Source organism: Peromyscus californicus, unplaced genomic scaffold (assembly GCF_007827085.1).
Source record: "Peromyscus californicus insignis strain IS unplaced genomic scaffold, ASM782708v3 Scaffold_22__1_contigs__length_63687245, whole genome shotgun sequence".
In the NCBI taxonomy this organism is placed as follows: domain Eukaryota; kingdom Metazoa; phylum Chordata; class Mammalia; order Rodentia; family Cricetidae; genus Peromyscus; species Peromyscus californicus.
The window spans coordinates 46,385,554-46,407,846 of NW_026294525.1; the positions used below are offsets into that span (position 1 = coordinate 46,385,554).

At 40.4% G+C, this 22,293-nt stretch overlaps 2 protein-coding genes across 2 annotated transcripts in view; one reads left to right on the top strand and one right to left on the bottom strand.

The window, feature by feature from the left end:
* Window positions 1-7,347: 7,347 nt before the first annotated feature.
* Window positions 7,348-10,100, bottom strand: Calhm4 (calcium homeostasis modulator family member 4). Its single transcript, XM_052750662.1, has 2 exons — window positions 9,540-10,100; window positions 7,348-7,734 (listed from the first exon to the last, which is right to left on the bottom strand). Exons 1-2 carry the CDS (start codon window positions 10,098-10,100, stop codon window positions 7,348-7,350), a joined length of 948 nt encoding a protein of 315 aa, XP_052606622.1.
* Window positions 10,101-19,968: 9,868 nt separating this feature from the next.
* Trappc3l (trafficking protein particle complex subunit 3L) overlaps window positions 19,969-22,293 on the top strand; it is a 49,061-nt gene continuing 46,736 nt past the window's right edge. The window contains exon 1 of the mRNA XM_052751356.1: window positions 19,969-20,218. Within this exon, the coding sequence (XP_052607316.1) occupies window positions 20,177-20,218 (42 nt within the window). The 5' untranslated portion in view covers window positions 19,969-20,176. The remainder of the gene's footprint in view (window positions 20,219-22,293) is intronic.

Sequence of the window (22,293 nt, forward strand, 5' to 3'; positions counted from 1 at the left end):
CTCTGGCCACGAGGGGGCGTAAAGCCCTCGATCCAAGCTGCTGTGCCACCCGGCTTCACAGGCGTGCTTCACCCGTACCCAGGACGCTTCAGAGAAAGTTCAAAGGCCAGGACGCTGGGATGGATGAGGAGCGGGATAGAATTCTATAATAATCATTACCTCTTGTTCTGGCTGCAGTAACCTGTTTTATGGTTTTAGGGACAGAGGAGAGATGCTTTGGGCTTTATTTTTAGAAAAATAAAATAAAATAAAACCTTTCTCAAAGTCTTTCAATTAGTCTACTAAGGATGCTTATTTCGCCGGTGGCTTTCTTCAAAGGAAAGGACGAGAGTGTAGTCTTTGCAATAGCAAGCCAGCTTAACGTATGAAACACATAATCCATAAAGTCCCACAGAAATTGAGATTCCTTTACATTTTTTTAAAATTTATTTTAGCCAGATGTCGTGGCACATGCCTTTAATCCTGGCACTTGGGATGCAGAGGCAGAGGCAGGCAGACCTCTGGGTTCGAGACCAGCCTGGTCTATAGAGCAAGCTCCAGGATGGCCAAGGGCTACACAGTGAAACCCTGTCTCGAAAAAACTATGAGTGTGTTTGCGTGTGCACATGACATTTGCTTTCCTACATTTCAAAAAAATGAAATACATATGATGAAATTAACTTTTAGTACACAGTTCTGTTGATGCTAACTGCCAACTAAAAGAAAAAATATTTTTAATTATATATGTACAAACGGAGCCTGTAGGCTAGGAGTGATATAGTTCTGTAATCCCAGTATTCGGTCAGCTGAGGCAGGAGGATCATTATTTCAGGCTACTGTGTAGCCTGGGCTACATGGTGAGTTTGAAACAGGCCTTAGCTTCACAGTGAGATCTTGTCTGAGAGAGAGAGAGAGAGAGAGAGAGAGAGAGAGAGAGAGAGAGAGAGAGAGAGAGAGAGAGAGAGAGAGAGTGTTAACATGAGCTCTTCTTTTTGCAGATTGCACAAAATGGCTTGCGATTTCCTCTGATCTCCAGGCAAACTTTATTTATTAACATACAAATAAGGTATCACCACATTTCAGCACAAATAACATGTCACCACAGATTACATTGTATTTTATTTCTTTACAAACCATTATAGAGATAGATGGTGAATAGATGATTGGCAGAAAGATAGGAAATTGATAGGTGGGTAGGTGATAGATTCTAGGAACAACAATTTTGCCTAAGCGGATTGCCAGGGCAGACACAATATCGTGCTAGAAACAGCTTTGATGAGAATCCATAGCTCGTGGATCCCTAAGCTCTTGAGATGTGTTGGTAGTGTCACCATTATACCACGCTATCACCACTACAATACATTCCTAGAGACTCCATGGTTTTAAGAAATGCAAGTTTATCATCCTGTAGTTTATAAGAACTATATAAAATTCTTGCCACTCTGACACAGGTTCCCACTGGTCAAAACCAAGATGTCAGCAGGGCTGTGTTCCTTCTACTGGCCCTCAGAAAGCATTGACATCTTTGCCTCTTTGTTTCTAGAGGATGCCCACATCCTTTAGCTCATGGTACTCTTCATCTGTGACACTGGACACTCAGTAATGACTTTTCCTTTCCCTGTGTGGAAATGTACTCCAAATTGAAACATTTGCTCCAGGAGGGAGGTTCCTCAAGTCTCAGGAAGTGAACGTTTCACGAGTTCCGGGCAGCCTCGAAACTTACCTGATTCACAAGACTTCCCCTCCTCCAAAGTTGCATCAACAGTGAAGATGGTATAGAGAACCCCAAGGGTCTAGCTCCTATGAGTTTTCACCCATGTATGGGTGGGCTTTGAGTGATGCACAGCCTTTGAGTCACCCTACTCCTGTAAGCAACCCCTCGCTTATACTCCTATGAATGATTCCAGTCAATTCCTTGGCTAGCCAAGTTGCACGTGGTAGAACTGAATCTTTGCTCTGTTTATTGTTAGTTCCCTATCTGTGATGAGTAAGCATTGTTCGTGATTCCCCAGGAATAGCCACGCACTTCAATTGATTCCTACTGTGGGGAAATGACTTATGACTACATGGGAATAGATCCTCCTCTAAAAATGTTTAACTTGGCCACATCTGCAAAGTGTCTCCTTTCATAAAAAAAAAAATTACACTGACAAGTTGCAAGGGCTAGGATTTGGAGGTCTTTGAGTATAAATTCTGTGGCATGTGAATGTGTATATATATATATATATATATATATATATATATATATATATATATATATATGCAACTTTGTAAGGTATTTGTTCAAAATAGGTTTCTCCAGAACTACTCTCCAAATAAGTCTGTGATCAAAATGGTTTACTCAACCATCCTTACAACTTAATCATCCTCTCCTATCTCATATAAAGGAAAATTAAGGTTCCAGAGAGACTGACGTCCATAATGTCGTATGAGTAATGAGAGACAGTTTCTCTGACCTCTGCTTCAACCCTTCACAATCATGGCCTCCTGAAAACAAATCAGATCATAGTGCTGTCCTGACTGGGCCCTTTGTGTGTGTGTGTGTGTGTGTGTGTGTGTGTGTGTGTGTGTGTGAGAGAGAGAGAGAGAGAGAGAGAGAGAGAGAGAGAGAGAGAGACAGACAGACAGACAGAAAGACAGACAGAAAGACAGACAGACAGACAGAACCTGGGACTCTAGGACAGGCTTATGATTACTCTGGGAGTGGTAGAATCATTGTTGCTGGCTACTGTGCAGTCCACACTGAGTCGCCAGGAGGTATGAAGAAGTCACTTTGGGGAAAAAAAAAACACACAGTGCCTTGGCAGTGGATCTTTATGTATACAGGTGAGGTTTGGGTGGAAAAGGGGGGGGGGGTGTCTCAAATGTGATATTGCACCTTCTTCTTGAACCCAAGGGGTGAGTATGAGGTGACTGGGCACACCTACAAGACTTGAGAAGGACCAATGAGCTTCGTTCCTCGCTGCACAGCTCAGCACTACGGAATGCAGGACTGGACGTCATACAGCCGGGCTGCACTCTGATTTCCCCACATAAAGTGATGTGACTTTCCGCACAATTTCTTGACCTCTAAGTGTCTCAACTGTTTCATTAATAAAATAGGGAAAGTGACACTGTGAGTGTCAAACAGGCTGGATTCCGAAGACTGATGAATTACTTGTAACCTAGTAAAAGAATTGTACATATAGAAACGTACTCTGTTCATGTAAGGCTAAAAAAAAATCTGTCAACCCTCTCATTATTTAATGTCATTTTGTGAAGCTGTTTCCTAATATGCGACCCCGTTTGCCATAGTTACAAGTCACTGGCACATGGCGAATGTCGTGAGCTCCTCTCCTCTCCTTAAGTTGGGCCATTGATTATTCAGAATGCTTGAGATCTGAAGAGCTTCAGATGTCAGAGGCTTTTTTTTTCAGGTTTGGAATATTTATGTAGAATTGCTGACTGGGCATTCGTCATATTGCTGTTTTAAATGTTTCGAATTTTGGAGCACTTCAGAGTTTTTTTTTTTAATGCTCAGTCTGTACTGCCTCCACCCACAACAGATAGGTGCATATGCTCGTGTAGACCACTAGATGGCAACAGAGGAAACCATACGTGAACGCTGTAGACTTCCCTATACACTGGATTTAGAGAAGCTTTATCAGTCTTGAGCTTAGCGCACACAAATGATTTAGACCAAGAATACTGTGGCTTGTCTATCTAGGACCACCATCCGTTGTTCCGTTCAGAAGTCCCATTTGTGCACTTGTCACCATCCAGGTCACCTCCCGTTCACACGACTAGGTTTAAAGCTGTCTTCCCCCAAGGCTGCCACTCTTTCCTGATAGTGTCTAAATTGTGGTATGCTGTATTTTGAAACTAAAATTGTGTCTCCATACCTGGCATGTTTTGAGATAGCAAATGTATATGCACTCTGCATTCAGAAAGCCTTTAATCGGTCATGTTATTTCAAAATGTGAATGCTGATGTGCTTGCCTTCTAGTACAAACTGGAGGTAAGGGGAACAGCAAATTCTCACAGGTGTTTCTTTTTTCTTGTGTTTTAAAAATATTCGCGTGTGTGTGTGTGTGTGTGTGTGTGTGTGTGTGTGTGTGTGTGTGTGTCCACGTGCACACGTGGGTCATATTTGTACAGGAGCGAGAGGAGAGCAGTAGAGGATGATGGATCCCCTGGGTCTAGAATTACAGGTAGTTGTAAACTACCACATGCAGGTGCTGGGAACAGAATGCCGATCCTCTGGAGGAGCACCAAGCACTCCTCAATGTTGAGCCTCCACACTGCCGTTTCTAATTAACAATCATTAGTTTGAATTTTTAAACAAAAATACAGCTGGAAATGAGCAGAGAGCACAGAAACCAGAGGATGACAACGTGTAAGTTCCCTACAGATCAGTGTCAATGATATAAAGGAATCAGGATCTGCTGTCGCTGAGCTTTGGGAAGGAGGCGATCTGAATCCTGGTGGAATAGTGAGTGGGGTTGACAAAGCAGCATCAGCAAGTCTGTCTCTGCCAAGCCAGAGTCACTTGGCAGCAAAATACAAGGTGTGCACATATAATTGATTTTAATTACATGTTTTATAATTACATAAATCCATTAAGCATAAAGGGGAGGAAGTGCCATGTTCTTAATGAAAAAAAGTTTTACCTAACTAGCTATGGAACAAAAGAATACACTAAAAGTGTGTGGTGTGTGTGTGGGGGGGGTCAATTTATTTTACTTGAAGTGGATGATACACAGTACAATGAAATCCCAAGAATATATACTTCAAATGTTCATATAGACGCTAAGAATTCTTTGAAGCTGTGTAGATGAGGATTTCTCCATCTCCTTTGACCCAAAGCCATGATCATGAATAACTGGCTCAGAAGGTAGACCTTCTATGTCATGCTCTGAGTTTGATGTAGAAAGGGCTTCAGAAGGCAGCCCAGGCTGTTTCCTGGTGCTGTCATAGGCAGCTGTTAATCTTCCTGGTGAGGTAGCGCTCTAACTTCATACATTCCTTGGTTGTGCGGCTAATTGAAAACCTTACTGAAGAGTCTCTTTTCAAGGTAAAGGTCCTGAAAACTAATAGACTAAATCTGAATATGGTGAAAATGATTCATTTTCTAGCAAGTCCCAGAACAGAGGAAGTTCAAAAGCTCTTGTATCTGTGGAGACTGGGATTTCTAGAGCTTTGAGAGAATTTTGAGAATAAAATAAATAATGCCTTCCATATTTACTAATTTTGGCATTAGAGGGAACTAGAACCAGCATGGCCTTTCACAACATATATCATCTTTGTTTTCAAAGTTGCTTTTGTAACATTATATCATCACTGAGCACACAATTAGTTGACATTTGAGTCAGCTTTCCCAGATCCCCTGAAATGCTCTTTCAAAAGTAGAATGCTAGAGATGTTTTTAGAGAACGCTAAAGATTCAACTCGGTGAATAAGCATTTCATTCCAGAAAAGTCTATATACATTAATTCCCCTGTATACAATAAACATAAACATTCTATCAGACTAGGAAGGGACTTCAACAGTTCATTTGGTTCGGTTCCTTGCCTTCCAGAAGGTAGGGTATCATTAATTTTTCTTTAAAACCAGAGTTAGTCCCCCAGTGAGATAGTCTGACTTTGGTAAGGTTGATGGTGGTGCTGGTGAGGACAGGGCAGTCTCCTGACCTAGCACAGGGTTATACTCAGCAATCTTCTATTGGGGAAATGCCTGCAAAGGTTTTGTTTTCTTAAAAACCCTCTCTTGTTTCTATCAAGCCAAAGTACCAAGAATTTGACATAAAATATAATCCTCCATAATTGTATACAGACTTATTACTAAGAAATTGGTGGCATTTCAAACAATCCAGTTATTCTGATCTCCTTGAAGGCCAAACTGGCCATTGGCCGTTGGTTCTCTGACAATCAAAAATCATTTTGGCTAAAGAAGTGAATGAACAAAAGCTTTCAGATCTCTCTGTGGTTCAATGAGCCAGGTGCTTAAGTGAACACGGCAGAAATCAGGTTTGAAGCAACCCTGATCAAGATATGCTAGAAGATGTCAGATGTTAGAGGCTGCATTTAGCAAAGCCTGACAGAGAAAAGCTGGCCCCTCCCCCAGGTTCTATTTACTTATTTTTAAAATTGTGCTCATGTGTGTGTCTCTGTGGGGTTATGGTCCTGTGAGGCAGGTACCTATGGAGGGCAGGGGCATTAGATACCCTGGATCTGGAATTTCAGACAGTGTAGGCCGCCTGACATGGGTACTGAGAACCAAACTCAGGTCCTCCCAAGGAGCAGTATTTGATCTTACCCAGTGAGCCATGTTTCCACCACCACCACCACCCTCGCAGTTCTGAGTTCTAGAAACAACTAGAAGTTGTACTTCACGCTTTAGTTCCTCAAATAGATTTTTTTTTGTTGTTGTTGTTGTTGTTGTTTTGGTTTTTTTGAGACAGGGTTTCTCTGTGTAGCTTTGCGCCTTTCCTGGAACTTGCTTTGGAGACCAGGCTGGCCTCGAACTCACAGAGATCCGCCTGGCTCTGCCTCTCAAGTGCTGGGATTAAAGGTGTGCGCCACCACTGCCTGGCCAAATATATTTTGAGCATAAAGGAAAAATTTGACAAGGAAAGGACACAGCGGGGACCCCTGGTGTGGAGCAGAGAGGGGACGCTTTTAGGGTAAACTTTGTAAGAAGTTGTCTTCCAGACACCTCTGCTGTGATGCCGAAAATAGCATAACACTAATGATAACGTGATGATGTGTCCTCTTCCCTGAGCACAGGACGACACTCAAAACCTTCCTCACCGTTACCACTTCAGAAATGCCATCTTATTCTATCTTCCCCTCTAGTTGGCTACATATTCAGATGTGAGGAAAGAGGAGAAGGTAATAAAAAAGTATCATCTAAATGAAGACGAGGAGTAAACCAAAAATTAGCGTGAGGGAAGACAGTGATAGAAGACATAATTCAGAGAGGAAGGAGGGAAGTGACTTTGGCTTGTGTTTATTGTATGAAAAGCATAGCTTAAGTGTTTCCTGACCTTCTCAACAGCCCTCCGAGGTAGCTAATATGGACATATGACAAAATAATACTCAGAAATATTGATTTTTCACACAGATACCCAGTAACATAACTGAATTCCAATTTGACATGACTTAAAATTTCGTACCCATTTAAAATGGACCAACATGACACACTAGTCGTTATGAACACATGATGACACTTCATAAGTATGGGGAGGTTGTCTCTCTATAAATGGATTTTGGAAATAAGATTTTGGATGGACTTCTGTAAGTAAATGTCAGAGAGATAGCAAAGGAAGAGGTTGCCCTGAAACTCTAGCTTCAGGAAATCAAGCACCCTGAACTTTGAAAGGTGCAGCTCTCAAGGCTTCATTTCAATACCTTCTTGTCTGTCTTCCTCATGTTCCTCAACCACCCTGTCTCCAAGGAAGCTATAGGGACCCTGGGAGGTGTCACCCACACACAGAATATTGGGTATGGAAATCTCTCTCCAGTCCTGGCACGAAGGAATACGGATATGTTTGATGTCTTCACTCCCAGGAATGAACCCAAATACTTTCTTGATGCGATGTCTGATGAGAAGCCGCGAGTGCTCTTCTGCAGCTTGTTCAAAGAGCGCTCTCTCATTCTGGAGGTGGTTGGTCCAATAGTGATGCTGCATAGAGGTGAGGGGAGAGCAACATCTTGCCAGACAGCTGGAGGCCAGAAGAGCAATGGTTGCCACAATGAGCAAAATCCAGCCCAGCATCTACACATAATTAGTAGGAATATAATTAGTAGACTCAAGCATCAATCAATACAGCAAATATTCAAGAAACAGTCACGGTACGAGGGAGTCCTACAAACCTCAGAACTAAAATGTGGGTCTTTGCTTCCGGTTTTTAATATATAATATACAGTGATGGTCATTTGATGTGGAAATAGCCACGACGGAAGGACAGGTCAAGCCATTTCAGTGGAGCCCTCATATTACAAAGGAATTTGACCTGTTCATGTGGGATGGATTCTAAGTACTGTCCTTGAAGTGATAGACGCTATAAACCACCAATTACCCTTATATAAAATGCTAAAACCTTGTCCTTTGCTTATAACCCGATCTTGCTTCTCAATCATTAGGTACAGACCCAGGCATTTGTTGGGGGCTTAATTAATATTTGATAATGATGCTGTTGTAGGCACTAATGGCAGCCTCCCAAGATGTCTTCAGCGATCTGCTACTAAGTACTCACAGACATGCCTTCCTGCATTCCCCTTATCTTTTGCAGCCAAAGAAATCAGCAAACAACTATAGGCTATACCTTGAAGCTCCTTATTGTTTTCCATTTTTAGATGAACTAGCTTTATTTTGACTACTTAGTAACTGCTTTTGAAACACTGACTTTTTTTTCTTAGATTTTTTTTGTTCCTTTCTGTATTATTCTTTAAAAAAACATTCAACAACTGGTAGGTAAAATAAAGAAGATGAGCTTTTAGGAGTGCTAACAGGAGCTTTTAGGAATGCTAACAGGATCCAGTCACAGGTGGGCAGTATAATTGTCCTCTGCATCTGGCCTTTCTCCTACAAGCTCTCTCAAGCTCCTCTGGCTGAGCTGGTTTTGAGACTAGTCAAAACAAACAACAACAAAAGAAAACCCAAAACAAAAAACAATTGTGACAAAGTATATCTTAATGGAAATTTCCTGACTTTTCTTCCATTGAGTATTATTGCAGCATTTCAGGATTCCATGTCTTGACTGCAATTTTTCTAACTGAACAGTATCTGTACAACTGAAGGACAGCAGGTCAAAAGCCACAGAAGCCTTTGCAGTTAGGACTTCAGGACAGAAGATGCTTTTATGATACGTGCTTTGAAAATACATTTTAACTCATCCCTTAGAGAAGGTGATGGCTTTTTCTTGCCAAAATGAAAAATTACACTTCTGAAATTGAACCTAAAAGTATTGCAGGCTCGTGTCTTCCTCCTATCCCATCCCACTTGCTGACACTCATTTGTCCATGGAGATTATATTTAGAGCCATCATTGGAGATTTTAAAACATAATTGAGCTTCCTGTAATTTTAGAAGAGATTCTTAATATAGAAGAACATAAAGGGGAAAACACAGAAAAATGAGATTTAGTAATATAGCACTATTCTGACAATACTTATGATATTTATAATAATACTGACAGTCATTATTTTAACCGAGTCTAGGCACAGTCGTGAGCTCTTTAAATGTGTTAGTTAATTTTCTCATTCACAACCATTTAGGTGACAGATTCTATGATTATCTTCCTTTCACAGCTCAGGAAAGTGAAGCATTGAGCAGTTGTACAACTTAATAACCAACTTGTCAGTTACTAACTGGTAAAGCACCAGGAGATAAGCAGGCCTACTGACTCCCAGCATCCTAACTGTGTGCATGCAGCTTTCCAGTAGAATTCATCCAGATGCATGGGATCTAACCTGAGCTCTGTAGTCAGATAACAGGAGCAACAGCGGGCATGCAATATGTTCACAGGAACTGTAATAAGTTTGGAATAGTACGACAGAAAAAAAAAAGTCATAAACTTACTTGTGACTGGTACCTGTGTAGAAGAGCTACTTCATCTCTTACTGGAATGACATCAGAGGGAGCTGACGTGTAGCATGGAAATCCAGCTAGGATCTCTTCCCGTTTGCTGGCAGTGACATTAGCAAACATCGGGTACTGGTCCACCGAGGCAAATTCACTCGCCGCACATTCATAGTAGGTGCCTGTCAGCAGGGTCACCGTCAGCCACGTCAGCGGAGCCACCAGCGCCCTCCCGGTGATGTTGAAGAACATGAGGCAGGCCAGCCTCCTCTCCAGAGGGCTGCTTCTCCGGTATGGAGGGGTACAGCTGCAGCAGCAGTATTCGCTGGCAACTGTCCACATCTGGCCTCTTAGAGCATAGCCAGCGATCAGAAGGATCAGGGCAGGAACCAAGAGAAAAGCTGAACCGTAATAGAAATTTTTCCCAACTTGACACGGACAGCTGAATGTGTAAGAGGAGAACAGTTGCTGCCCACAAATAGTCAAAATCGCTATCAAAGTATTGGTGCACGCTCCACCTCTCTGCAGAGACGAGAGAAGACAGTTGAGATTTGGGCTCATCGTGGAAGCTCTGACCCAGCCAGCTGGTGGCCCTTTCTGATCTCTGGACGCCACCAGCTGTGACCATTTTATAGGATTGCACTGGTTTAACTGGTTGTGTCAAGTGACCCGACATCCTTATATGTTTAAAGGATCCTGGAGTCCTCTCATGTGCTCTGTGAATCCTGAGCTCATAAATTCACACCAGAGAGGAGCTGGGAGAAAGAGAAGGGATCTCAGTTTTGTCTGAAAGAGAGAACTTTTCAACATCCCGTCGTGGATGACTACAGCACACTTGCCAGGCAAATACCCTCCATCTAGCTCCGCACCCACTTTGTACAACAAGAAATGTTAAGCATCAACCAACGCAGCCTAGGAAGCAAAGCAGAGACACTCTTACCTCAGTGACAAACAGATTCTACAGCCAAAGCATTACAAAACACAGAGAAATAGAAACTAAATATTAGAAGAATCGAAAATTTCTAAAATGTTTTCTAAATGAGAGGGGGCCGTGCACAACAAAGCCACATCAAAACAAAGATGTTTCTCGACAGAATATTGCTATATGTTGATTTAAAAGTCAAATTGCAAACATATAGTTTTAAATAAGAATGAAATGATCAAACATGTGAGCTATTTGTGCTGTTTAATTAGGAAACATTTAACATACAATTTCTGTGTACTGAAGACTGGACAGGAGTTGGTTGGATTTAAAAAAATCTTTTTTTCTCACATTCTAGGGCGGGTGTGGTGAAACACATCATTAGTGAACTGAGACAGTATGCTGAGAAATTCATGCAAAGCGCAACACAGAAAGATAAACAATGTAGTTCACAGAGCACATGAGGACACAGAAGATAGACCAGGCCAACCCCAGTGTGTAATGGGAATTCCAACAGAAAAAGAAAAGGCTAGGCAGAGAAGCAATACTTGAAAAAAAAAAAGAATCAAAGTTCTCACATAGTAGAAGGTTGGTATAAAGGAGTATAAAGATAAAATCAGAGCAAAGCTACAGAATGTGAAAACAGACATTCGTAAAAGGTACCAGACAGAAAAAGTAGATATTGCACCAAAGTATGACACTTGATCTAGAGTGGAGTTCACATCAATGACAAAAGGGACTAGAAGACAGATATCTTCAGGGGGGGTAGTAGCAGCAAGACATCATTCAAGACAGAGCAAAATAAAAACAGATAAAGATGAAGAGAGTTTGTTCGTTAAGAGGATTACAAAAGGTTGTATTTCAGCAAGAGGTAGATGAAGCCTGAGGGCAGACCTTAGAGCACAGATAGTGATGAGCCCAAAATGCTAAGCAATTCTCTGTTAGGTGTTGAAGCTATTATTTTTATTTCAAAAAACAGAACTATGTATTATTATAATATTAATATCATATTAATATATAACAATATATTATTATAGCATTCTATCACTACTTATCTACCAAAAATACTGAAAGTAAGACGATTAACCGGCCAGATGTTGCTGAGGTTGTTCAGCAGCTGGAGTTCTCACACACTGGTGGCAGGAATGTCAGGTAGGAAAACTCCCTCTGGAAAATGGTGGTTTTCTTAAAAGTAGATCTATTCCCACCATACAATGGTCACATCTGTTAGTTATTTGTAACAGATAAAGGAAAGCATATGTTTACATGAACATTTACACCTGAATATGCATAGAAACTTCCTTCATAAAAGCTGTAAACTAAAAATAACCCAAATGTCCATCACCATATGACAAGCTGGTATATATCCATTATTACTGCTCTCAGAAGAATCAAAATAAAAAAAACTTATATATGACAACAGGAATGAATTAAGAATAATTTTCTAGATGAAATAATTGAAAAAATAAATATGTATGATGTTCTTTATATAAAACTCTAGAAAATATAACTAGGCATGTGGTACGAGCCTTGAATTCCAGTACTTGGGATGCAGAGGCAGGTGAATCCCTGCGAGTTCAAAGCCAGCCTGGTCTGTGTAGTTGAGTTTTGGGATATCCAGTGCTACATGTAGAGACCCTAACTCAAAACAACAAGAAAATAAACTCTAGAGATATAAATGTACACCAACGGAAAGTAGACCTGTGCTTGCTGAGACAGTAGGGAAGGAGGGATACAAAGAGAGGTAAAGAGCCATGAGAAATCCTTTTGGAGTTATACATTTCTACACCAGTGTTTGGATTTGTGGAAGAAATGCCAACACTATCAAAAGATTTATTCTTATTCTTTCCCCAGGAAACTAGGTCAGAGAATGCCAAGCAGGGTCACCCCAGGAAGCATCAGCCTGGGTCAGAAGGCGGGAGAAGGAAGAGAAAGCCTGGGCCGGGACCTTTACTAGGGGATCTGTAGGGAACACAAGGCAGGGCAGGGGAACACCTAAGATCTGCTTTTAAACAACCAGTGGGCTTTGGGGCATAGAGGTTACCCCTATATGTCTGCAACCTGGCAATGGTTGATTTAGGGCAGGGCGATATTAAGTCAGTCTGTGAGCATTCGATAAGGTGATGGCCCTGGCGCTTGACCTCTGGCTCACAGGGGAAATACAAATAGCTTATTATCTGGCCCTGTAATTAATGGATACCAAATAGATAAACATAGAACAGGGTGATAGCAATGTTAATTACATTGATTAAAAACTTGATCTATATACTTATCAAACTGTGTATCAAACACATCTTGATAAACCATAAACATTTTAAGTGTGACCACTGAAAGACTAGATTAGATATGCCATCTATAGATCATTTAAAACATAGAGGGAGTAAAAAGAGAATCTTCATAGGAAGGGAGAGAGTAAACCAAGACAAACGAATGATAAAGAGAAAAGACAAAACCACAGTATAAACGAGACCAGACGCATCAACAATAACAACAAAATAACTAACAACGACTGAGTGCTTACTATCTGCTAGGCCCTGTGTTTAGAACACACAATCTGCTCAACAACATATCTCCAGTCTTGAGATACGACGAGATTAAAGAACTTGCCTAGCACCACACACAGATGACTGGAGGAGTCAAGACTAGATCCAGGTAGCCTAGCACAAGTCTTTAACCACCATAGCAGAACTGGTTTAAACCTGCCCATGCAGTGTTTTTAAAACAGCCTTGCTGCTTGTAAGTGACACTCCCCAAACTATACCACACACGAAGCTTGAAAAGAAAGACATGGAATCATGGACCACTGAGAATAGGAAATGGTATTAGGAGAAGGCAAGACTGGCTACAAGGAAAGAGGTAAAGGGCTAATTGCACACTCCATCATAATAAAAACAATGCGTTACGAAGACATGAAAGTGTCAGTTTGTATGTCCATGATTGCATAACTTTAAAATATATAAAAGGAAGATCTGGCCGAATAAGAAGGAAGAATTCCTTCACAGAGAGATTTTTAATGTAACACTAACAAGTGTGTCGATCAAATAAACAAAGGTAGATAAAAGATAAAATAAATTTAGCAAGTTTTGCCTAAGTCAGATCGTTAAAGACACATGGCATTCTATGAACTAAAAGTGGAGGATAAATACTTTATTTTGTAAGTTCCACAAATAATTTCCCGTTAAATTGTGTGGGAGATGCAAAGGATCACCAAGGAAATCTCAGTATTGGCATCCGATAACAAGGAAATGGGATTCAGAAATCATGACAACGGTATATTGTAGTGGTGGGGTTAGTAAAATATGGTACAGAAGCCAAATTGCCCACTGCATTTTTTTGTCTGGCTTAGGAGTTAAGAATGACTTCTGCGTTTTAAAATGGTTGAAAAAAACTGATATGTGACATGAAAATGAAATTAAGTTCAAATGTCAGTGCTTATTAATAAAGTTTTATTGGAAAATAGCCATGTCTACTTGGGGATGGCTGCTTTTGAAACTGACAGTAGGATGAAGTTATTACTACAGAATCTGTATGGCTGTAAAACCTAACTTACTATCTGGTCCTTTACAGAAAGTTTTGCTAACCTGATGTTAATCTGCATAAATAAATTATCTACAATGGCAGGTATCATTGTGGAGAAACCTCAACAAACAACCTTGAGGGAAAAGTTCTGACCATGAGATCCGAGCTGTATGGCACCAATCTAATATAAAGTTACAAGTACTATTACATATTCTGTAATGTATCTGGATGGTAATATATGTGGAGCTTTAACACATGCATAGGAATGATAAATACAAGGTCCACGGAGTGGTGACCACTAAGCCGGACAGGAAGACAGGGTCTAAAAGGGTCCTGCATATTTTAGCTAGTTCAGTCTGAAACATATATAGCAAAGCTTGGTAACACATACCACATCCTTCTTCTGTGTTTATTATCTCATATCTTAAAATCCATTCATTACAGTATCTGGTATATGAGGAAATCGGGAAGAACATTATAGAGCATTCCCGCTGGGAGCTGCGTAGGACACAGTAGAGTGCTGGTTGAACCCTACTAGAGAGCAAGGGTTTCGTTGATACAGATCTGTAAGGATTTGCTTTGTAGATTCCTTTATGGCATACTGTAGATGAACAGTCTTGTTAAATAAGAAGCACAGAGCCAATGCAGAGATGAAAGCCCAAGAGGTCAGAGCTAAAAACCTCACCCTTCACTGCTGCTGTTGTCCTCTTCAGCAAGAGACCTACTTCCTGTCTGTTTGTCTTTTTTATAGACTTTCTATTCTGCCTTCTCATTGGTTGTAAACTCAACCACATGACCTCCTCGTCACTGCCCATCTATACAGATCTCCAGGTCTTCTATGGTTGGTATTGAGATTAAAGGCATGTGTCTCCATGCTGGCTGTATCCTTGAACACACAGAGATCCACCTAGCTCTGCCTCCCAAGTGCTGGGATTAAAGGCGTACACCACCACTGCCCAGTTTCTGCTGTGGCTTGCTATTAGCTCTGACCCCCAGGCAACTTTATTTATTAACATACAAATAAAATCACATTTCCATACAATTAAAATATCACCATATTTCCCCTTTTCTATTTTAATAAAAAGAAAAAAGGAAAAAGGTTATAACTAGCATAAGAAAAACTATATACAAAAGTACAATAACTATATACCATATATACAAGTAATAAATACCTAAACAATGTCTAGTCCATTTGTATTTGACAAATTCAGAGAAAATAATTTCATTATCTATCTTATTTTGGTAAGTCCAAAATATACCTAATTCACTTTCTATCCTTACTAATCTTCAACTATAACTAACTAATCTTCAACTCCTTCAGAGACCCAAGAAGGAAATAATATTACCTATAAAAAATAAAAACAGGAAGTGCATGCAAGCAGCTTCCAAAAAAAAATGTGAGTTGACAGAAACAGCCAGCTGCCTGGACAGTCACCTGAGGTTTCTCTGCAGTGTTGGGGCATCATCTTCAGCCTATAGGCTTAGCGTATCTGACAGACTCATTTGTGAAGTAGGATGTACACAAGGTCAATAGTTAAACCTCACATTGGGTGAGAGCAGTCCATGTACCAGAAACACCTGAATTCCACTAGTGTCATGTCATGATTCAGGATTTTAAATTCTGGAAATTGTTGATGTTTTTTAATTCAGCTGTCCATTCTTCTTGGCTATGTGTGTGTGTGGCTTCATCTCAGCATCCCGTTCTTCTCCATATCCTTCTATTAAATGCCAGTCTACTATTGAGAGGCGTGAGTTTAGTTACTCTTCAAGAATAACTGTTTCAGCTGCTGTTCCATTGCACATCAGAAGCCATCGGCCTACTGCCTGTTCAGCTGCCTTCGAAGAAAAGGGCACTGTACTTTTTCTGGATTGTGAAGGCCACTTCAGGGATGGTGCCATATTGTCCTGGCCTCAGAAGACGCTTTTTGATAAAGCCATAACCACACTTGTTTTGGCAAGAATCGGTAGTCCTTTGTTTCTTGTCCTGTCTGTCCTGTTTGTCAGCAGTTGATTCGAGGATACTTTGTTGTCCAGTGGCTAACTTTTGCCACAATGAAAGTTAACTCCATATGCAGTTTCTTCAATGCCCATATTTTCTCTGAAGTAGATTGGTACTGCCAGGAGCCGACATGTCATAACAAAAAGAAAAATTTTCTAAGTTATTAAAACATTTTAAATGCCATATTCTGTAGATCTCTGAAGGGTTTGAAGATGACCTGTCTTTCTAAAATATATCTGCTCAATATTGAAAACATACCTAATATGACTACAAATTCTATTGTAATGTCTAACTACTAACTTTCATTTCTTTTTATCCTAATAGTTGGTAATAATAACATTCAAGGATCAGCAAATTGCATTACATTGTTAAATGAACGGTATAAGTACAATATCTTGAACAAGATTAGAATTATATGTATGGCATTTTCTAACAGCATACCCACCTGTGCTAGCTTTGAGTTAACACTCCCCCTGCCCCTCCTCCACCTACACTTAAGCTTTTCTGCCCCCATGTTCTCCCATTCACTTTAATATCATGTGTGTTCAATCACCCCGCCTTTGCCTCTCCTAGATGCCTCTGGTGACCACACACATGTGGTCATAATGCACATGTATGAAAATTCGAAGCTAAAACCCACATAGAGAAGGAACAAGCTTGTCATTCTGAACCCGAGTGTCTTCACTTAATATAATACATTCCAGTCCCATGCATTCTATAAATGTCTTAATTTTAGTTTTCTTTATTGTTTACTTTGATAGAAATGAATCCCAAAGTTAGTTTGCTGTTGTCTGTCCTTCTTGTAGCTTTCACATGTATACTACTTGGTGGGACCCATTTTCACAATCTCTCTCACAGAGCACAACCAAGTGTATGACTGGGAAAATCAGATCAGAGCGTTACACCTATCCTTAGGGGGCAGGGGGCCACAGGACAAATCATATATTAATTTTATATAAGGAAAGCAGGTTAAAGTAAACACGAAGATCAGCTTAAAGTAGAAATGAATGTGTAGTTTGTGTGTGTGTGTGTGTGTGTGTGTGTGTGTGTGTGTGTGTGTGTGTGTATTCATGCACATACATATAGAGGCCAGGTCTTCCTCTGTCACTCCTTACTTTCACTAAACTGGATTTTCATTGGTTCAACTAGGCTGGTTAACCTGTGAGCTTGCAGAATCTGCCTGTCTCAGCCTGCCAGTGCTGGGGTTATAGGCACAATTTGTAGCTGGAAAGTTTCTTTACGGGTTCCGCCAAGGCCCCGCAGTCCTGCAGCCCACTTATAAAATAATCACTCAGAAGCTTATATTATTTAAACTGTTTGGCCTAATGGCTCAGGCTTCTTGCTAGCTAGATGCTAGATTTTGAATTCACCCATTTCTATAAATCTATACCTTGCCACGTGGCTTGTGGCTTACCGGTATCTTACATGTTTCTTCTCATGGCAGCGGCTGGCAGCATCTCCTGACTCAGCCTTCCTGTTCGCAGAATTCTCCTCTTTCTTTGTCCCACCTATCCTTTTTGCCTGGCTACTGGCCAATCAGCACTTTATTTATTAACCAATCAGAGCAACACATTCAGAGCATACAGACCATTCCACAGCACTAAGTAGCCACGCCTACCTTTTTAGGAGGATGCTGGGGATTTGAACTCAAGTCCTCTTGCTTTTACACTGTTATCCACTGAACCATCTCCCTAGATCCTAGAGAAGATTTGTAGGAAGACATGAGACTCCATACAGGTGCTTTGGTAGCTGGGGTTGCTACTGTCTTCTGTTAGGATTTTCCCAAGTCTTTACTCAGTTGTCCAGCTGCCTCTGAAAGGACCTGGGTAGAGGTGTGGTCTGAGACACTGTTTACTTGTGTTGACTGGCAGCTGAGTAAATTTGACAAGATTGAAGAATGCTTCTTTCTCTCAATCCCAGCTCCAAATTCTATTCTAGCCAGCTTAACGATTCCTAGTAAAAAGTAGAAACTTAACACTTGGGCATTATTTTGAACCAACTCTCTCCTCCCTGCTCTAGTGTCAGGGCAAACATGGGTCATTTACCTTCAGAAGCACCAAACTACGTTTTTTCCCTCTTTAAGAGTGGGGTGATTTTGCATAAAAGAAAGGGCCCGGGAAACGCAAGGTGTACTCAGATGTTAAGAAGTGTTGAAGGATGCTGAGCTTCATAGTCTGAAAAAGAGCAAACCAGTGTCCAAGTGACAGTGGCCCACGGCTGTGTTTGCTCATGAGTGTCTGCCAGGCACTCAGCTCCTTCCTCAGTCAGGTCCTGGGTCTGATCTGGAGGGCCATTGGCTAGCCAACAGCCTTGTCAGCCTGGAGGAAGGTGTCACCTTTTCTGAGGTACCCCTGTGACGTCTTGAAGCTTTGTAGTGGTCTTGATGTGACCACCACACAGCCATGGTCGGGTATTGTTGTTCATTACAGTGCCACCTTTCCCTCACTACAATCACATAGACATTTCCTGTTTCTCTCAGGGCTCTCTTACCTTCAAGTCCAAATTACCACCAAATTGACAACGTGCTATCGATTGCACATTCATAGTTGTTTAGTGTCTACTTCTAAAATTTTTCATCAACTATGCTGGAATGTATACGGTAGATAAGGGGAGGTGGGTGTTTGGAGTCTGCAAATGTAGTTCTGTTCCCTACCATTTAGGTCAGATCGAAGAGCTTTATCAGTCTTTTTATTTTCATATTTCTATCCTGTAAAATGGCAACAAGTATCATAATGACTATTTCATTGACTGTAGTTGAATTAAAATGATATAGACAGTGAAAACCATGCTGCAAACTGTGAACTTGCAAATATAAGTTATTGGTCTGCCCCTAAGAAAGCCGTCAAATCCCAAAACCCAGTATTACTGATTTCCCTGAAACCATGGTTTCATAGAACACAAATAGGTGTGGAACTACTTCACATGGTATAGAATTCCATCCCATATATCCACCTGTAAGAAGAGCCTGCAGTAATTACTTTTTATACAGTGCATTATAATGTGTTTTACGGTGCAGATCATCTCTTTGATAGTCAAATTACTTTGTGAGGTAGGTATTACTATTGCCATTTCACAGATGTGAAAACTGAGCCACAGAGCAATAAAGTGGCTTGTCCAAGGCCACACAGCCAGTAATCAGGAGACTTGCAACTGAATTGGAGCCTCACCAACCATCCTAGGCTCTTTCAACCGTGCCACACTTGTCTTCAAAGTGCCTGCCCGTCTTCACTTTGCAGGAGAGGTGCTCCAGAACCAATGGGACTAATTGTCTCAAGGTGTAAGAAGCAAAGACTGCCTTCTCAACCAAATTTTCCATGTCTATTTCTGGAACAGCTTTGAACTCCCGCACCCTGCATCTGTCACGATGAGACTTACTTGAACTTTAAGTATATGTACTTTTGCATAAATAAGGAGAGCCTCCAGTAGCTCAGGAACTATCAAAAGAAAGCTAAGGGCTTACTCTCTGTGCCAGAATCATTATACATTATTAAACTGAAGAGCACCCATTCTGAGCAGCAGCTCTGTAAGAAAATATCATCTGCTTTATGACTCCTTAAAACTGCTGATTGCTGCTATGAAAACTTACCTTTTCAAAACAAGATGCTCGGTATATTCGAGTGCTGTAAACACACACAGTGGGGGCAGGAAGTGTTCTGGGGACAATGTGAAACTCGTTTGTTGATCAGATTTAAACTCAGGATTTAGTGCCTAAAGATTGCTGATCCTGTCTCTGTAATTCATAGAACAATCAATACGGGAGTGAATAATGCTAACATTTAGATCTGTCCTGGATTGCGAAGGCTTCTGTTTGTGATTTTAAAACAATACCTTGGCATCCGAACAAAACACCACTCATCAACTCCCTGGGGCTAGAGAGTTTTTAGTGGCTTGGTGCTTTGGGTCTGACTTCACACACACTGTGAGCTTTTATGGGTCTGTATTACAAGTGAGGCTGTTCCTTGTGCAGATTACGAGGTACAAGACAGCGCTGTCAATTCCCGAATTTTGGTGGGTTTTTTTTTTTTGTTTGTTTGTTTTTTCTCTTCCATTCCAGCAGAGAGCAAAGGCAGTAGAGAAGACTCCTCCAACAAAGCAAGGAGGAACTTGCTAAGACAAAGGACTGGTGGACTACTGGTGCATGTCTAAGTCACAGACCGAAGAAAAGAACTGAAGATCATTCCTCACATACCAAGAGAGATGTCTCGCCCTGCACACAAAAAGCCAGAGTATCACAAAATAGTAAGACCTTTTTTTTTTTTTCAAAGAACCTTGCTTCTACTTCCCAGTCAATGTTTCCTTGAGGGATGTTTTATGTATTTTGGGAAATGATGCTAAAAGTAGAAGATTTCAGTGAGGCAAAGACGGTGTTTAGTGTTTAGTGAATGACCCTTCTGGGAATAGTTACAAGTACCTTTTAATAGTGTAGCAGAATAATCAATTCTTTATACAGGTTTTTAGGATCTTCTTTTCTGATGGATGACTTGAATACAGGTATCAAATATTCCTTTTGCCTCTAAGATAAAATATGGAAACATCAATCAATTCTTTGTATTGCATGCTATATTAAATAACAAATGAAATGTGTGATCAATTATGTGTAAAATTAAGTAGGAAAGGACCGTCAAAACACTAGGAATCAAAAGATTGTCATTAAAAATACATTCCCAGGCCAGCCTGGTCTCCAAAGCGAGTTCCAGGAAAGGCGCAAAGCTACACAGAGAAACCCTGTCTCGAAAAAACCAAAAAAAAAAAAAAAATACATTCCCTAGTCTTAAATGTGTTCATATTTGATGTGTGCTATTGTCTTTTTTACATCTTCCAAAGTTGCTTATTTCTAAAACTTTTTTTTTTTGGCACATTTAATTTGAAGCAATACTCCTTTAAAAAAAAAAACTCCTCATTATAGCTTTAGTAGTTCAGATATTACAGGGAGGAAAACTTACGGTTATGTTTAATGCTGTTTTAATTATTTCGAGGACGGGTGGGCGTTTAGTGTAATTAGATGATTTCGGACCTGTGCTCTCAAGGCTGCATTGACTAACTGGTGTGTACCACAGTTGGAAATGCCTACAAATAGTTCATCTGGCATTATGGAATCTTGAGCCATTTGCCTGTTGAGATATCAAATGACAAAAATGTATACTAGATAATTCATATTGTGCCTCTCACTACACAGACACACACACACACACACACACACCCAGTAAACCTTTTAATACTGGCGTACCACTGGGAAAAATTACTGGAGTTCTATTTTTCACATGAAAATGATTGATTTTATTATTTTTAAAAACCAAAAGGCAATTTCTGTTATTATTTCTTGGGATCTGTAGTATGGATTTGAGACCTACAAAGATATACTAGATATGCTATTCAGAGTATAACCTCTGGTCATGAAGCAACATGAAGAAGTGGACCTTTATGGACAGTGTACTTGAAACTCGGGTGGAAGTTAACATGTTTCAAGACATATTAGTATGTCTCATGGGAAAGAGAACCTGAGACTCCAGGGCAGGAATCACCTTGGCTTTAATTCAAAACAAGCACAATGCTCAGACTGTGAGAAACAGGAAGGACACACTTTCTTCTTTCTTCTCTGTACAAATTCTTACTTGTGTACAGTAGCAACAAACACATCCCTGTCCTCCTTTCTCTTCTGCTCCCTCTCTACCTTTCCCTCTCCCCTCTCCACCCTCTTTCCTCTCTCTCTTTCTCTCTCTCCCTCCATCCCTCTTCCCCTCCTCCCATAATCTTTTGTTTTTGTCTACAGCACTGGTACATAGCAATGCTTAGATTTCTGCTCTTGGGCATAAGCTTTATATATATACACAGGTATTTGTTGTGTTCTATGTTGAGCCTCTTGGCAAGTTTATATCACAAGAACAGGAATAAAAGTGAATATTTGTGACCCTCAATGTTAAGTTAACATTATTTTTGTTCAAATCTCTTGCTTATATCCCTTATTTCCTGGAAAAAGTATTAACATCTTATTTTCCTAGACCTGAGGTGTATGTATTATTATAATACCAATTAACATGCAATATAAATTAATTTATAATGTCTATTCCACATATACATATTTTGTTTCTAGTTTTCACATAAATAGGTCAAGATGTACCAGCTAATATTTAGATTCTTTTAAAATGTATCAATAATAAATATTTTCACTTGACAAAGAGGCATGTTTGTCATGATATAAACCCACATGTCTCATTCAGATGTCCCCCAGGGGGGAACACTGAGGCATTGGGCTAATTTTGGAATTATTTGCATCAAAATTCATGGTGTTTTATAGATGCTATTGGGTTGAATAA

Bases quoted from the DNA above. Each gene is read 5' to 3' on its own strand.
- Calhm4 (XM_052750662.1), bottom strand. From the start codon at position 10,100: ATGAGCCCAAATCTCAACTGTCTTCTCTCGTCTCTGCAGAGAGGTGGA. The intron at 7,735-9,539 runs GTAAGTTTATGA...AATTATGTGTAG, and splicing joins TACACAGGTACCAGTCACAA to ATGCTGGGCTGGATTTTGCT.